Source organism: Stomoxys calcitrans, chromosome 2 (assembly GCF_963082655.1).
Source record: "Stomoxys calcitrans chromosome 2, idStoCalc2.1, whole genome shotgun sequence".
NCBI classification, from domain to species: Eukaryota; Metazoa; Arthropoda; class Insecta; order Diptera; family Muscidae; genus Stomoxys; species Stomoxys calcitrans.
In genome coordinates, this window is record NC_081553.1 from 226,428,670 (window position 1) to 226,447,000 (window position 18,331).

Genomic DNA, 18,331 nt, shown 5'->3' on the forward strand with positions numbered 1-18,331 from the left:
GTGAATGAAAATAACAACAGCAACCGGTTTCGCACTCAAGATATAATTGTCTCCATTGCCATTCAGAACTTTTGCTAACGAAAATTCATTCATGAATATGACTATGGGGGGATGGATACCATGGCATGGCTTTTAACCATTATTAGCCATTGATTGCAACATAACAATCGGAGAACTGCCTCAGAAAAACCAGTTTCGCTATCTTGAGGGGAAGTGCTAGAGTGGACTTCAACAAACACCACAGGCTTGGCAAAAACGTAACTATTCTCAGGCAGCAAACCCCAATCATAAGTGGCCAGCTTTATGGCTATGATAATGGGGACAACAACAGCCAGCACTTGCTGCTGCTGTGTCCCATTGATTTCTGACCAAGAAATAACAACAACAACAACAACAAAGATGGATAATGGACAGGGAGTTACTCTGGCAACTAATCTAGTGCATCAATCAATATTCGCCCAGGGGCTGTATGCTAATGTGCTTTATTATAGGAATAATTACTCCAATCACTTGGTAATGGTCAGCCCATCTACGAGATGCTGAACCAGCGGGGAGTTAGTAAAACCCTTAAACAGCTGAAACCATGCACAAATGCAACTAGTTGACTATATGAGATATTTAAAAAAAATTACACTGGAACACAAAATCCTGAACTGGCTAAACTTGCCAGTGGTAGACAAACTAGAAAATTATGTGGTAGAAAATAATTAAAATTAAGTTTATAAATAGTTAGTAAGTGATTTTTAATAAAAAAAAAAACATTATTAATAAAAAATATTTAAATGTTTTTTGTCATTTTTCTTTCGTCAAATTTGATTTGAAAGATAAAAGGAGTTTTTTTTTTAATTTTTTATAATAAATGTTGGCAAAACTTTTGATTTAAAGAAAACTTTTCACAATAGTTTTTATACCCTCCACCATAGGATAGGGGTATACTAACTTCGTCATTTCTTTTGTAACTCATCCAAATATTGATCTGAGACCTAACTGAGTATTAATTTTCATGATTCTCTTGACGTTCTAGGTAGATTTAGCCATGTCCTCCCGCCGTTTGTTCGTCCGCCCGTCCCTCTGTCCGTCCGTCTGTCGAAAGCACGATAGCTTTCGAAGGAGTAAAGGTAGGCGCTAGAAATTTTTGCCCAAATACTTCTCATACGTGCAGTTCGGTTGGGAATGTCCACGGTCCATGTTTTGGTATAGCTGCCATATAAACCGATCTCGTATTATGACGTCCTGAGCCTCTAGAGGGCGTAATTCTTATCCCATTTGGGTGGAATTTTGCACGTATCGTTTTTTGCTCAGTATAGTCTAAAACGGCTCATAACCTGATATAGCTGCCATATAAGCCGATCTGGGATCTTGACTTTTTGAGCCTCTAGAGTACGCAAAAATTTCCGATTTAGCTGAAATTTTGCATGAAGTGTTTTGTTTCGGCTTGAAATTTTTGCACAAATACTTCTCATACGTGCAGTTCGGTTGGGAATGTCCACGGTCCATGTTTTGGTATAGCTGCCATATAAACCGATCTCGTATCATGACGTCCTGAGCCTCTAGAGGGCGCAATTCTTATCCCATTTGGGTGGAATTTTACACGTATCGTTTTTTTTATGACTGTGCTCAGTATAGTCTAAATCGGTTCATAACCTGATATAGCTGCCATATAAGCCGATCTGGGATCTTGACTTTTAGAGCCTCTAGAGTGCGCCAAAATTTCCGATTTCGCTGAAATTAAGGTTTCGTCTTCCAACAACTATGGTCTTTATAGAGATATCCATTTTTTAGAAAAATTTTGTCTAAATTTTAGTTTTACAGAAAATTTTGTATTTTTAGTTTAAAAGAAGTAGTTTTCAACATTTTTATTTTATGGACAATTTTGTCAAAATTTTATTTTATATAAAATTTTCTTAAATATTCAATTGTAATTTATAGTTAAATATATAAAATTAAACAAAATTTTATAATTATTAGGTTGCCCAAAAAGTAATTGCGGATTTTTCATATAGTCGGCGCTGACAAATTTTTTCACAGCTTGTGACTCTGTAATTGCATTCTTTCTTCTGTCAGTTATTAGCTGTTACTTACAGCTTGCTTTAGAAAAAAAGTGTAAAAAAAGTATATTTGATTAAAGTTCATTTTAAGTTTTATTAAAAATGCATTTACTTTTTTTTAAAAAATCCGCAATTACTTTTTGGGCAACCCAATATAAAAAAATTTAAGTTTTTAGAAATTTTAATTTAAAAGAAGAAAATCAAAATTTTCGTTTTCTTAGAATATTTGCTCAAAATTTAATTTTTAAAATTTTTGCCAAAATCTTATCTTTATAGAAAATTTTGCTTAAATTTTATTTAAAAAATTTTATATTTTGTTTTAATAGAAAATTTTGTCAAAATTATAGTTTTATAGAAGATTTTTTCAAAAATTAAATTTTTTAAAAAATTTTTTTAAACATTATTTTTTATATAAAATATTGTAAAAATTCCATTTTTTATTTTTATCCAAAATGTTGTCAAATTTTTTTTTTTATAGACAATTTTGTCAAAATTTTAGTTTCAAAGGAAGTTTTATAAAATTTCAATTTACAGAAATTATTCTTTAATTCACCTTTAAAGTCTCTCCTTATTCAAATTACTTTAAAAATACCTATTGTGGGAAATTTTCGAAAACAATAGCAGAGAAAATGTTTCACAAAAAGAAAAAAAAAACAAAAAACTATATAAGAGCACCTAAAACATGTGTTTTGTTGGTATTCCGGGTATTAATTTTAGTTTTCGTCCATCAAAACAATTTGCCAGCCCTTAGATTTTTTGTTCTGTAAACAATCCCAGCCTAAACCATAGCATACTCGTACCATTTAATCGTATTCTTCCTCTAATCAAGTGTTAAACAATCATCTCACTCTCATCTTGTGATAAACCTCATGAGACTTGGGCCACTCACTCTGCTTGCATTGGCTGTGGCTATGGCCATGGCCATGGCATGCCCTTATTAACTGGAAACATTTATAATTGCTGTTGTGTTGTTATGATGTCTTTGCCACACGAGCGCATCACACACATCCAATGCAACCATCCATCTCTAGTCCATGCGTCCCTCTATCCCAACAAGAACCTATTAACCAAACCAAGCTCTGTAGTGACATCAACAGCTGCAACCAAGAAATTTTTCTCACACTCTGAGGCTCTTCTCATTGAAGCAACAGCAGCAGCAGCAGCAGCCACAACGGCCCAAGTTGTTAATCAAGTCAACTTAACTGACGTTCTGACGATCTGTTTAGTTGGTTCCAAAGACAGCTAGCTTCGGGGGTTCGCAAGGCCCAACACAGAAGCACAATTTCGAACGTTTCCCAAAAAAGAAAGGGCAGGTGGTAGTTATTACCACTTTGTGTTTGTCGTTTGTTGACGACGTTACTACTTCTCTCATTTTCATGAAGGCTTGCCCTGCATGGTTGTTGTTGATGTTGTTGCTGATTCATTTTTAATCTTCTCACTCAATATTTGACACTGAGTGTGCCATCCACACACTTGGGCAGCCAGGATACGTACGTACAGTGGGGAAAACATGACAAAGTTTTAGAATTTCTAGATCGTGCCATTTATACGATTCGAAGTCTCCTACATAGACACAGGACAAATTGCTGACATTGAATTCAGAAGGGATTTTACAAAGTTTTATTGAAAACCCACATTCGAGCATAATTTTCAAAAAAGGCAGCATTTTTTAATAAAACCTAAATTTTCAACAAGAACACAATTTTCCAAAAAAAAAAAAACATTTTGACAATATTTCATCAAAAACCAAGTTGGACAAAATTGTCAAACATAAAAATAAAAAAATTTAAAAATTTTGACAAAATTTTTGAGGTTAAATAACCGAGGGGACGCCCCATCCCAAAACCCTCCCGAACGGACATGTCTACCGATTGGGACAATATGGGTATCAAATGAAAGGTATGTAAGAGTAAAGTACGAACTTGGCATAAAAATGTCGCCCTTTGAGCAATATGGGTATATAAAAGTAGAGTAAAAATTCGACATTTATTCATTGGTGTCTGAGGGGCCTCCCCACCACCCAAACCCTCCAGCAGGACATATTTATCGATTGGGACAATATGGGACTTAAATAAAACGTATTAAGAAGAAAATGCGAACATATTACTAAAAAATTGGGTTCAAGTACCTAAAAGACCGCCCAGGCCCTAAACCGCCCCAAAAGTGGACCGACTCAAATGAAAAGGGAGTAGAATACGAATATAGAGTCAAAAATTTGATCCAAATACCTAGGGCGTTGCCCTGAGAGTACCGCCCAAAATAGGACCGTTGGGGACAATAGGGGAGTCGATCGATCGGGACAATATAGGACTCCAATGAAAGTTATTCTGGATTTGAATAAGAATATGATGGTAAAAATTTAATCCAAGTACCTAGGATGCCGCCCTAGCCCAAAACCGCACCAAATATGGACCGATCAGGACAATATGGTATTCCAATAAAAGGTATTCAAGAGTAGAGTATGAATATTATTATTGAATATTAAAAATTGGGTGTAATTTCCCAGGGGGGCCGCCCCAAAACCGTCCCAAGTGGGCATATTAGATGATCATGGTAATATGGGACCTAAAGGCCGCCCAGGCCCTCAACCGCCCCAAAAGCGGACCGATCGGGCAATATGGGGCTCAAATGAAAAGGGAGTAGAATACGAATATAGTGTCAACAATTTGATCCAAATACCTAGGGCTTCGCCCTGAGAGTACCGCGCAAAATAGGACCGTTGGGGACAATATGAGAGTCGATCGATCGGGACAATATAGGACTCCAATGAAAGTTATTCTGGATTTGAATAAGAATATGATGGCAAAAATTTAATCCAAGTACCTAGGAAGCCGCCCTAGCCCAAAACCGCACCAAACATGGACCGATCGGGACAATATGGTACTCCAATAAAATGTATTCGAGAGTAGAGTATGAATATTATTATTGAATATTAAGAATTGGGTGTAATTACCCAGGGGGCCGCCCCAAAACCGTCCCAAGTGGGCACATTAGATGATCATGTTAATGTTGGACCTAAAAGGCCGCCCAGGCCCAAAAGTGGACCGATCGGACAATATGGGACTCAAATGAAAAGGGAGTAGAATACGAGTATAGTGTCAAAAATTTGATCCAAATACCTAGGGCGTCGCCCTGAGAGTACCGCCCAAAATAGGACCGTTGGGGACAATATGGGAGTCGATGGATCGGGACAATATGGGAGTCGATCGATTGGGACAATATAGGACTCCAATGAAAGTTATTCTGGATTTGAATAAGAATATGATGGCCAAAATTGAATCCAAGTACCTAGGATGCCGTCCTAGCCCAAAACCGCACCAAACATGGACCCAGGTGGCCGCCCCAAAACCGTCCCAAGTGGGTATATTAGATGATCATGATAATATGGGACTTAAAGAGGTATTCGGGAGTAGAATACGAATATGGTTTTATAAATGAGGTTCAAGTGATGAGAGGTTGCCTACCCTTTGTGTCTTTATTGGGTTTAATAAAAGATATGTGGTTATAGATAAACAAATTGTACTGAGGAGATACATATGGTAGTAAGAATCTTATTTTTCGCTTGGTTCTAATGAAGGCGCAGCAGAACGGGAGGGGACAGCTTGTCTTCTTCTTTTATATGAAAATCAATTTGTGTTTGTTTGTATGTTTGTTTGTTTCTGTGTTCCTTATAGACTCAAAAACGGCTGAACCGATTTCCATGAAATGTTCACTGATGGTGCATGATCCCGTGGTAAAAAAAGGGTACTAAATTTTTTGATATCTAAAGGGGGGCGGACCCTCCCCTTTACCCAAATTTTCAGAATCGCCAGATCTCGGTGATGGGTGGTGCGATTTAAGCGAAATTGTGTGTGCTCTCTTATATTTTAAGGGCCAAATCACTAAACGGCCGCCCCATCCCCCAAAACACTCCCCAAACCGGTCATGTTTGCGACTATGGAAATATGGGGCTCAAATGAAAGGTATTTGGGAGTAGATCACGAATCTAATATCAAACTTCGGGGCCAACTGCCTAGGGAACATCCCACCCCCATAATAATTCCCAAATGGGACATATTTGCTCACCATGACGATTTGGGTCTTAAAGGGAGTGGATCTCGATATTAATAGTTTTTAGGGCCCATACCCCAAACAGGACATATTTGCTGACTTTCTCAATAAGGGGTTAAATGAAAGGTATTTGAGATTAGAAAAAGGATTTTAAATGCAATTTTGAGGCCAATGCCAATATAGGGTTCAAATAAATGATATTTGAGAGTAGAGAACAATGCTGATATATTTTAAGGGCTAAGTTTTTGGGGGACCACCCACTCGCCAAAACACCTCTAAATCGAGCATGTATACGGGAGATGAGTACGGGATTGATACCCACTTTCGGGACCAATTTTCTGGGTATCTACCCCTTCTCCAAAATACGCCACAAAAAACAATTATTTGCTGACCATCGTAATATCGGGCTCAAATAAGGTATTTGGGAGTAGAATACGAATCTTATATCCAAATGTGAGACCATGTGTTTGGGACACCGCCTCCATTCCAAAAAAAAACGCCCAAAGAGTACTAATTTTGGGGCCAAGTGTTTGAGGATGCCTTATCCCATAAACTCCCCTTAAACCAATGGGGTGCAGCGGAGCGGGCCCCGTTCAGCTAGTTTTTTTTTTTATAAACGAAAATTTGAAAAAGTTTTTCTATGAAAACAAAATTTTGAAAAAAGTTTCTTGAAAAAAACTTTCCCTTTTTCCCTGAAGTCGGTAAAAGTCGGGCATTACATCAATACCTAAGTGAGGTTAAGCAGACGTCAATGTCACAGTTAATGCTCCAACGTTTCCTCGTCTTGGCACGGGATAGCTGTGAGCACCACACAGACTGGAATATTAGGGTCCGATCTGTGTGGTGTTCATTGCTGTCACGAGAAGCTTAGCTGCGAGCCACCGGGCGTGTCCACAGGTTGCGGATAGTAGGATGTTCCATACGGAATAGCTGCAACGGCAGTTGCGGAAAATCAGGGGGTTGGAGCTGAGAGTCTTAGTGAGAGGCCGGGCGGCACCGGTTCTTGCACAAATACTGAGTGTCCATGATGCTCGTTATGACAAGGCGAGTTATTGGTGCCGTTAAATAACCTGTGGCCACCTTGTTCACGCGGAACGAGCTTGCTCACCTACAGGAGCTTGATGAGGATCGCCATCTCCACATGAGAATGTGGCTGCAACAACAACAACGTCTCTTTGTTTTCCTAACATGCCCTACACATGCTAAGACTTGTCTCACCTATTCTGCAGATATGCGTCCAATGTGTCCCGTAATGATAGAGAATGCCATATTGATCTGCTTCTTACTGCACCCAAACCTGGTTTTGTCACGACGAGAATCTCCCCAAGACCCTTACACACCCAAATCGTAAGTGAGCTTAGTCTTCTTACTGCTATGGTCCTAATGGTCAATTTAGTGTAGAGATCTACAAACTCGACGTCTTGACGTTGACGTTGTACCAACTCATGCATTCTGTGATAACCCGGATTTTCGCCTGCAGGGCCAAAAGCAGAAATCCTTCTGTGGGTCCTCAATGAAGACCCCCAGACCTGTTCTCTACTTCAGTTTTTAGCCACCAGCGTTTCAAGAATATATATCAGACGGCAATACCAGGTTCTCCGAACCTTATGTGAACCCAGGGACTGAGATCTGTTTTAAACTGCCTGACCATAATACGGTCCTTCAGACGGAGATCCGGGCGATCACGAAATGCGTGATGCGAGGACTTCGAGTATGAACATCTTTACAGACAGTAAAATTGCCATAAGGGCAGTAACAACCAGGACGGTAAGGTCACGAACAGTCTTGCGGTGTAAGAAGGAGATCAACGCCTTCTCTGAGGAAGGCAAAATCCACATCGCTTGGGGCCATAACGGAGTAAGAGGAAATGAAAGGGCAGACGATTTTGCGTTGAAGGCCGGAGGACTGCCGTCAATAAACTTGATTAACTCGAAGCCTTTCGGGTCGACGCCGTCCGAGTTAAGGGAGTGGGCGACGAATACGCATGCAACATTATGGAACAGCGAAACGGTCGGTAAGACGACGAAAATCCTATGGGGGACCCATATCGTGAGAAGACGAGGCTATTACTGAAAGGAAGTAAGAAGGAGGTTAGTATAGCTATTGGTATCATAATGGGACACATAGCACTTCGAGCTCACTTATGAAAAATCGGTGCGGCAAGTGATAGCATGTGTAGGGCATGCGGGGAAGATGATGAGATGATGAGGAACACAATACCTGACATGAACCAACTTAGGGTAGTGGTATTGAAATCAATTAAGGATTTTGTAACTAGCACGGAATTCCTTACTTAAAATTTTCTTTTTTAGAGGTTCCTTTATATTGGGTTGCCCAAAAAGTAATTGCGGATTTTTCATATAGTCGGCGTTGACAAATTTTTTCACAGCTTGTGACTCTGTAATTGCATTCTTTCTTCTGTCAGTTATCAGCTGTTACTTTTAGCTTGCTTTAGAAAAAAAGTGTAAAAAAAGTATATTTGATTAAAGTTCATTCTAAGTTTTATTAAAAATGCATTAACTTTCTTTTAAAAAATCCGCAATTACTTTTTGGACAACCCAATAGTTTTTAGAGCGCACCATAAGCCGATTACTAACCTATGTTAACTTCCTAACCTATGTTAAACTTCCCCACTATCGGCGTCCACTATACTACCGAAGCCTTAGTTATTGTTGGTCTTTATCACGCTCTTGTAAAGCCAGTGGAATATCTTTGGACTCAGGTCTCATTTGAAGTCTACGTTCCGTCTGCATAGCGTCCAACATCTGTTATCCTGCTCGTAATGCCTCTGAATGTGAAAAATTTCGCTTAATTTTCTCTCGACGAGGCCCAAGTTATTGTTGGTCTTTATCACGCTCTTGCAGAGCCAGTGGAATATCTTTGGACTCAGTCCCATTTGAACACTACATAGCGTCCAACATCTGTTAGCCTGCCCGTAATGCTTCTGGATGTGAAAAATTTCGTTTAGTTTTCTCTCAACAATCGTTCTCAAAAATTTGACCTTATGTTTAAATAACGTGGCTCCTCGAATCATCTAACCTTCGCCTTCCTCATAAATCTGAAGACTTTAAACTTCAATCCCCAAGACACATTCGGCCTTGTTGCATAGCTTATTCGGATTCCTGCTTACAACCCGCCATACAGAACAGCACTGAGGTATTCATCACTAGCGGAGCCCTTTTCACCCTCACCGACTTTTCTCTTCCTCCTGTGGAATTCCCAAAATTCTAACTCACAAAAGAACACGTTCCAAAGAGTCACATCACCTACCATTAACGACTTTTGAAAATTTCCACACAAGGACTTGTTGTATGACAAATTTACCCACTGTTCACCTTGTAATATGTTCGTGCAGTTGTGCACCAGAATAGGGGAATGCATTGCTATCAGTAACACAAAAGGATACGGACAGGGATTCACAAAATATACAAGGATGAGGATGAACAACAAAAAAACAACCCCATGTGCACGAGATAAATGAAATGGTGGGAAACTATCGAGCAAAGTGTTTCCCACGATATTCAACTTCATAGTTTTGCTACCTGTCTCCCAAATGTACGTTACGAAAAACAACATGCCAAGACCGCCACCACCACTACCACCACCACCACCACCATCACCGGCAGCAGCAACAACCCCTAAAATATTTTACAGTATGCCATTAATATAAGAAATTTTGATCATGGTACCACAGCAAGAGCCTTTAATACTAAGGCTCTCATTTACTAAGTTGCGCTCTCTCTCTCTCTCTCTCTCTTTATCGCTCTCTTTGTTTTAATGTAGGTTTCACCAAACTGAATGCTGAATGAATGGGACTGTGGTGTAATGGTGGTGCGTGCGTTGAGCACGAGTTGCAAGTTCGTGCTCTGAGTTGAGCTGGGACACGTGTGCCTATATAAAGGTGACACACTCTGATGCAATCATCATTCACTGTTCATAACTCGTCGAGCAAACAACTCGCCTTAACATTCTTTACTTAAAGTTTTCGTTTTATCTACAAAAAAAAAAAAATGGCCAGCAAATACGAAATGTCCAAAACCTATCAATACCGCAAAGTGATGAAACCTTTGCTGGAACGCAAACGACGTGCACGCATCAACAAGTGTTTGGATGATTTGAAGGATTTAATGTCGGAGTGCTTCAAACAGGATGGCGAAAATACCCAGAAATTCGAAAAGGCTGACATCTTGGAGGTCACCGTTCAACATTTGCGCAAATTAAAGGCCCAAAAACAACAAATCTCACAAAACAATCTCAATGCCCAGCAAAGTTTCCGTTCCGGTTATATACAGGCAGCCAATGAAGTGTCCCGTTGCATGGCCACCTTGCCCAAAATAGATGTGGCCTTTGGCACCAAACTAATGACTCACTTGGGTTTGCGTCTCAGCCAATTGGAATCACCCAGTGAGGTACCTGCCGCCATCAATACCCCTTTAACAGTGGCCTGTTCCAGTTCACAATCCACTGCTGCTTGCTCCATGTACAGTCCAGTGTCCAGTGGTTATGCCAGTGATAATGACTGCTCATCGTTACGTTCTTCACCAGCTTTGTACCAACCAAAACCAACACAAGGACTTTTGCAAGTGACCACCACTAGCAGCAGCAGCAGCAGCAACACCCCCGTTTGGCGTCCTTGGTAATCAGCCGAACACACTCTCTTTCTAGCACTCTTGTGGACAAGAGGCAGACAAAAGAAAAACAAAACAAAATAACACCAGCAGTGCTTCTCAGAGTTCTTCCTTAATCTATGATCTCGTTTAGTTTTAAGCAGACAAAAAAAAAACTCCTATTTAATTTGCTTTATTTTTTCGATGATAAGTTTTTAAAGATTTTTGTTAAACTATTGTTAGAGTTTTAATGATGATGACTATTGTTTTAGTAGCTTTATAGAATATAATCCAACTGTGATAGGGTCTTATTTTGTGGTGTTGTGTGTGCATGACCTACTACTACAACACCACAATGATAATGTTAAGAGAATTTTATTTATAAACACAACAATTTGCCCAAATGACAATATATAGAAGAAAATACCTAAATTTAAAACAATTTGTGGTTTTTACTTTGAAATCGATTCATTCATTCATTAGGATGTGAAGATCTGTGAATAACTCAAAGAAATCGATCTATTTTTGATATGATCTGTGATAAGTTTGTTGGGTTTTTGAAAAAAACCCACAAGGGATTTTAGGTGGTTTATTGTGGTAGAATGAAAAATCATTTATGCCACAATTAGACAACAAATCCTCTATTTAAGCCAATTGAGGTACTACAGTAAAATAAACAAAAAGGGGAAAAATTAATACAAAAACTGTCGGGAAGTGCCTTTAATCGTGCCGCCCACTGCAGTTTAACCTGCCACACTCTACTCAAGGCGACCAAAGGTTACGCCGTGGCAGCGGTGGAACATAGAGCCTTGAATAATCCCATGTTGCTGTTGCTATTGTAGCAGTGTGCTGTACACTGAGGCGGCAGCCCTTGACGATGAACGAATCCATCGGGTCAATCCGGTACGTACAACCAGCTGTCATGAGATTGTTTGCAATACCTCATACCGGATTGACCCGATGGAGACCTTTATCGGCAAGGGCTGCCACCAGAGGTACAATACACTGCTACAACAACAACAACAGAGGGTCTTGAAGACACACGAAAACGCCTCTAAAAGGCACATCAACCGCATAGATGGCCACCGAGCGTTCGAAAACTAGAGATACCGTTCACACAAGAAGACGAAAATGTGAGGTGAAGTTCATATGTGCAGTATTTGTAAAAAAGCCATTGCGAAGAAAGCAAGGGATATACACATATCAACGGCCTTCTTCTCTAGGTTTATAGGTAAAAAAAACCGTGCTCACACATACACAGAAAAGAACAAAAATCGTCTTCAATCACGAAATTAATTGATACAAATAATTTTTTTATTGAAACTGATTCAATCACGAAAATGATAATATCAATCACCGTTTACGAAGAAGAAATTGAATAAATTTCAATTAAAAAAGTTGCATAATCAATTAAAACAAGTAAGAGCGTGCTAAGTTCGGCCAGGCCGAATTTTATTTCAGTCAAATCGAACGAGAATTGCGCCCTCTAGAGGCTCAAGAAGTCAAGACCCAAGATCGGTTTATAAGGCAGCGATATCAGGTTATGGACCGATTAGGACCATACTTCGCATATTTGTTGGAAATGATATCAAAACACTATGTGCGAAATTTCAGTCAAATCGGACGAGAATTGCGCCCTCTAGAGGCTCAAGAAGTCAAGACCCAAGATCGGTTTATATGGCAGCTATATTAGGTTATAGACCGATTTAAGCCATACTTAGCACAGCTGTTGGAAGTAATATCAAAACACTTTTTGAAAAATTTCAGTCAAATCGGACGAGAATTGCGCCTCCTAGAGGCTCAAGAAGTCAAGACCCGAGATCGGTTTATATGGCAGCTATATTAGGTTATAGACCGATTTAAACCATACTTAGCACAGCTGTTGGAGGTGATATCAAAACACTATGTGCGAAATTTCAGTCAAATCGGACGAGAATTGCGCCCTCTAGAGGCTCAAGAAGTCAAGACCCAAGATCGGTTTATATGGCAGCTATATTAGGTTATAGACCGATTTGAACCATACATAGCACTGTTGTTGGAAGTGAAATCAAAACACTATGTGCCGAAATTTCAGTCAAATCGGACGAGAATTGCGCCCTATAGAGGCTCAAGAAGTCAAGACCCAAGATTGGATTGTATGGCAGTTATATCAAAACATGGACCGATTTGGCCCATTTACAATCCCAAACGGCCTACATTAATAAGTAGCATAAGTATTTGTGCAAAATTTCAAACGGCTAGCTCTACTCCTTCAAAAGTTAGCGTGCTTTCGACAGACAGACGGCTAGTTCGATTTAGAATGTTACGACGATCAGAAATATATATACTTTATGAGGTCTTAGACGCATATTTCGAGGTGTTACAAACAGAATGACGAAATTAGTACACCCACATCTTATGGTGGAGGGTATAAAAATAAGTGGAAATTTTGATATTTTCAATTAATTCTTTTAATGATCCAATTAAAAAAATTATTAAAATTTTTCGATATTTTTAATTAATTTTTTAATTGATCCAATTAAAATATATATTGAAATTTGTAGACTTTTTTGATATCCGGTTTTAGAACCGTCTACCATGGGATTGCTATAAATTTACCGAAATGTGGAAGGTATGGGCCAATGAAATCTTTTTCCAGTTGTATTGTAGGGGACGATATGTAATATGGTGCAGATATTACAAACACAGAAAAAAATATAAATCAGTTTCAATCACAAAATTAGAATGTAGTCCTTGGAGAACGACCGCCACCCATTGCACCCGAAGAAATCGACCTCCTTCGGCAAACCAGAGTAGTTCTGGCTCAATTACGTTCCGCAGATGCAGCCGCCTCAATTCCCACAATGCTAGGATTGATGCCGACGTGCAAGATGTATGTCCCGATTGTAACCAGGGACCGCACGATACACGTCACCTGTTTAACTGCCCGGCCAGACCCACTCGACTCAGACCCAGATCCCTGTGAACGCACCCCATCTTAGTCGCGGAGTTCCTGGGTCTCGACACTCAACAGAATCAAGCAGACGAAAGATAGAATACAATAAACTTCTACAACAACGAAATTAATTGATCCAATTAATTGTTTTAATTGAAACTGCTTCAATCACGAAAATGACAACATCAATCACAGTTTTTTAGAAAAGAGACGAAATGATACCCGGGCCAATAACGAAAGGAGACCCGGCACGTTTCCTAGGGTGAGCTGGGTCATTCCGGTGCATAAAAACGTTCACTGTAGAAAAGTGGGAACCATTGACCATGGCTTTGCTCGGTTTCATAAAACCGCATCTATAACCAGTCTGGCTTGACTACTATAAAGAAGTAAAGTCATACTACGTTGCAAAGTGCCTTGCCAAGAGTTATCTTCGTCGCTCTCGAATTCTTCGTATATGTGACCCTTCTGACTTTTCAATATATGCAACCTCTGCCCAAGAAAAGGTGTCCTCGCAAATGACCCCACCATTGGGAGGATATTACCTCCGCAGAAAGTGGTTTTCTGATTTTCTCGCCAGGATTCCAACCCAGGCATCCAGGAAACAACGTTTACCAACACCTTTCGCAGTTGTAACGACCAAGAAAAGGGGTCCTCACAAATGTCTCTACCTTTGGGAGGATATTACCTCCGCAGAAAGTGGTTTTCTGATTTTCTCGCCAGGATTCCAACCCAGGCATCCAGGAAACAACGTTTATCAACCCCTTTCGCAGTTGTAACGTTTACAATGTGCTGCGCAAGGGTCAATCACTTAGTTGGAGGGTTTACCATATTCCGTGCCGTATCGTAGTCGCTTAAGTTCCGACGGAATTTCAACACTGAACCTGAAGAAACTGTCCTCCACATGTCCCTGAGCATTCTTATAGCTCCTGATGTTTAAACAAGTGAAAGCGTTTTAAGTTCGGCCGGGCTGAATCTTAAGTACCCTCCACTATGGTTCGCATTTATCAAGTTCTTTGTCCGCAATCTCTTTATGGGCAAACAAAAGATAGTGGATAAGAATTGCTATGCTATTGGAGCAATACCAAGCTATACCGATTGAGCCCATACTCGGTTTTGGCTGTTGGAGACTAAAGTAGAGTCATTATGCAAATTGTCTGACAAATCGGATATGAATTGCGCCCTCTAGAGGCTAAAAAAGTATAATCAGAAGATCGGTCTATATGGGAGCTATGTCAGGTAATGAACCGATTTGGACCACAATTGGCATAAGTTGTTGAAATCTTAAACAAGCCACTTCGTTCAAAATTTCAGCCAAAGCGGATAATAATTGCGCCCTCTGTCGGTTCAAGCAGTCAAGATCTAAGATCGATTTATATGGAAGTTATACCAGGTTATCAACCGATTAAGAACATACTTGGCACAGCTGTTGGAACTCATAACTAAACACCTCATGCACAATTTCGGACAAATCGGGTAAGAATTGCGGCCCCTAGAGGCTTAAGCAGTCAATTACCAGCTATGCAGCATGGCAGCTATATCAAAACATGGACCGATATGGACCATTTACACTCCCAACCAAACTACAATAAAAGAAAGTATTCAATCAGAATTTCAAACGCCTAGCTCTATACCTTCGAAAGTTAGCGTGCTATCGACAGACGGACGGACAGGGCGACGACCGCTTTGCACACCATTACTGCAAATATAAGCTGAGATATCAGCCCATTCACATTGTGATAGAAATATTGCTATGGTAAAAAGTAAATCACCTTAGACCAACTTAAATCTTCAATAGAAAAGCTGTTTAAATTACACCGTTTGATGGATGAGGGCGAGTTATATGTCCCCAACGCCTCCAAGGAGCTCATAAGGCAATACATTACTCCTACTGTTCTGCCAAGTCCACTCAATTCGTAGATGGCATTTGAAGTTGCTTTTTAGCAGGCATGCCAGTATAGACCCGGTGACTTCGGCTTTGATATTTCAGCTAATAAACCTAACCTCAATTACGACTGCAATCTACTCTTCCTAATCTTGCGAATACTCACCTAGTTATTTTGCTCTCCTGTTTTTTTTTTCATAATTTTATCAACGATGATCCATGGCGTACCACTTTTAATTTATTATATTCCCCCTAATGACTCAAGCACGCTGCATTAGCCTATGGCTATGTCATCGAGGTTAATTACACAATCAACCACATAAAGCATACTCCTTGTGTACATATTGACGGTGTCAGTCAATTACCGATACTTACCTACCTATATTTACAAATTTTATTGAAATAAATGATCAACAAATCATATCAACAACCGGGATACACATTCCACATTCGGTAAATACTACCATGGAATGATGACAAGGGGCAGCTATACAACTTTGGACACACTTGGTACACACGATCATTCAATTTACATGGCCGCTGTGTATGCGTTGATAAAGAGAATCAGCATTCGCAGGACTAAAGCCAGACCCTATTGATTACTCAAGCTACAACAATAAAAAAAAGAGACCAAACCAAACAAAACAAAGTGGAAGAAGCCTAAAGGACAAAAAGGAGCATTCAATTAAATAATATTTTCCCACGACTAGCGAAGGCCACTCCACAACATAAGACAACACAAGACACACGCAAACTGCAACACTCGATGATCAATGAATGCAAGGATAAATAACAAGACCTTTGAGTGAATGAATGAAATTCTGGAACAAGACCAAAAACCTTGGCATACAATTTCCCCCCATAAAACAACAAAAGATGTATATGCATGCAACAAGCAGCTCTTTAAGTGGTCCCAGAACACAATCTGATTAACAAGACACAACACTTGGTACAAGACATTGACCAAGGAGCGAGCAATTTTCACCGAGCTGATCCAAGAACCAAAGCAATCTAGTTGGCAAGGAAGAAATTGCGCGACAGCTGCAAACTCCACAATGCATAATCCTTGAGAAAGGAACAGACGGACAAGCCAGCCAGCAAGTAGAAAGGAACGCATGTGTTTATCGAACAAATGAAAAACACCGTGTGAGAAACTCGGTCTCAGCTATGTTCCCACGGCCACGAGCCATAAGTTTCAGAAACAACAACATAAGGGAATACAAAAGATCCTATCCTATCCTAACGATGATGTTGAGCGAGTAAGTTTTGCAGCTGTCATTTTTTCGTTTAACTTTCAAAAGGGAAGAAACTAAATCCAGGCTCTCTTATAAAGGAAATGCGTACACCAGCAACAACAACAACCATAACGACAGCAGATGAGGGTTGATTGTTCGTTCATCAGACGATGGGCAGAACCCTAATAGCAATAACAACAGCCCAACTCAAAAGACTGTAGAGTTGTTGCTCTCTCCATCAGTCACATCTCGGCAGTGAGAGCAATGAGTATAAAAGCACCATAGCCAGTTGGAATTCATATCATTTCTTAAACTTCTCTGCAAGAGTAAACAACATCTAGAATAAACTCAAAATGGAATACGCCACCAAAACTGAAATCTATCAAAAAATCAAGAAACCTCTGTTGGAACGTCAAAGACGTGCCCGCATCAACAAGTGTCTGGATGGCCTTAAACAATTGATGATTGACCTGAATGGCGATAGTAAAATTCTGCGCATGGACAAGGCAGAGATGTTGGAGACTACCATAACATTTTTGCGTGACTACAACAAAAAGATGAAGACATCACAACAAACTCAAATTCACATGCCCATGGATGCCTTCCGCAATGGTTATATGAATGCAGTCAATGAAGTTTCAAGAGTATTGGCCTCAACGCCCGGCATGACGGTCGAAATGGGAAAATCTGTTATGAGTCATTTGGGACGTTCCTATAAGCGCCTGCAACAACAATATGAAAACGGATATCAACAACAACAACAACACCACAACACACTAATAAATAAATCCTCCATGCAACCCCTAACGGTGGAGTGCGGACCCCTAAGTCCTGCTTCTTCTGGTTATCACAGTGACGACAATTTGAGTCCAGCCAATTCACCTGTTGCCGTTGCACCCCAACAGCAACACCAACAACAATTGTGGAGACCTTGGTGAAGTGTAAACAAACCCTTGCACCCACTGCCATAGAAGACTTGTGCCTACCTGCCCTCATTCACTTCTCAAAAACAAACTGTGATACCATTAAACTGTGATAACCAAAAAACAACCATCCTAGCATTAAATAAAAAGCAAATTAAACAAATTTATAGTATATACAAAAATAAAACAGCTTTTAAAACATATGAAATGTATACTTTTATTTCATAAAAAAGAAAAAAATTAAGCAACTTACCAGGTTCCAATAGGAAGTTTTCATTTTTCTTGGGGTTATTGCATTGTATGTATTTTACTTGGAAAACTCACATGGTACAACATAATGTTTGGACAAACCAATGTCTTTTTCAAAATAGACCAATTCTAATGTTCACAATTTGCAAAAATCACAATAAAATGAATTAAATTTGTTATACACTTACTAACCGACTGGCGGGAATGTTGCCATTTGCATATAACATCAATAAACTTATAGTTAGTTATGCCGACGTACGTAACGTAGCCACGTAATAGTATACAACCACGTTTAACTAGAACCAAAATACACTTGCTTTGAGATAATCTCCAAAACCCGCTTAAAGTACGTTTACATTGGCCACTACATCCGGATTTATGGCGTTTTCGAGATTTAAGTGT

At 39.6% G+C, this 18,331-nt stretch overlaps 3 protein-coding genes across 5 annotated transcripts in view; 2 read left to right on the top strand and 1 right to left on the bottom strand.

Moving 5' to 3' along the window:
• LOC131995026 (uncharacterized) overlaps positions 1-18,124 on the bottom strand; it is a 162,173-nt gene extending 144,049 nt beyond the window's left edge. For all 3 annotated transcript variants that reach the window (XR_009397074.1, XM_059362586.1, XM_059362585.1), the window contains exon 1: positions 17,934-18,124. Coding sequence is in view for 2 of the 3 variants with exons in the window: in XM_059362586.1 (XP_059218569.1) it covers positions 17,934-17,957 (24 nt within the window). In the remaining variant the exon portion in view is untranslated. The remainder of the gene's footprint in view (positions 1-17,933) is intronic.
• LOC106083582 (enhancer of split m7 protein) lies at positions 10,053-11,099 on the top strand. Its single transcript, XM_013246704.2, has one exon. The coding sequence runs from the start codon at positions 10,109-10,111 to the stop codon at positions 10,736-10,738; it is 630 nt and encodes a 209-aa protein (XP_013102158.2). The 5' UTR covers positions 10,053-10,108; the 3' UTR covers positions 10,739-11,099.
• Positions 16,986-17,822, top strand: LOC106083593 (enhancer of split m8 protein). The gene has a single exon (XM_013246717.2). The coding sequence runs from the start codon at positions 17,111-17,113 to the stop codon at positions 17,693-17,695; it is 585 nt and encodes a 194-aa protein (XP_013102171.1). The 5' UTR covers positions 16,986-17,110; the 3' UTR covers positions 17,696-17,822.
• Positions 18,125-18,331: the final 207 nt, after the last annotated feature.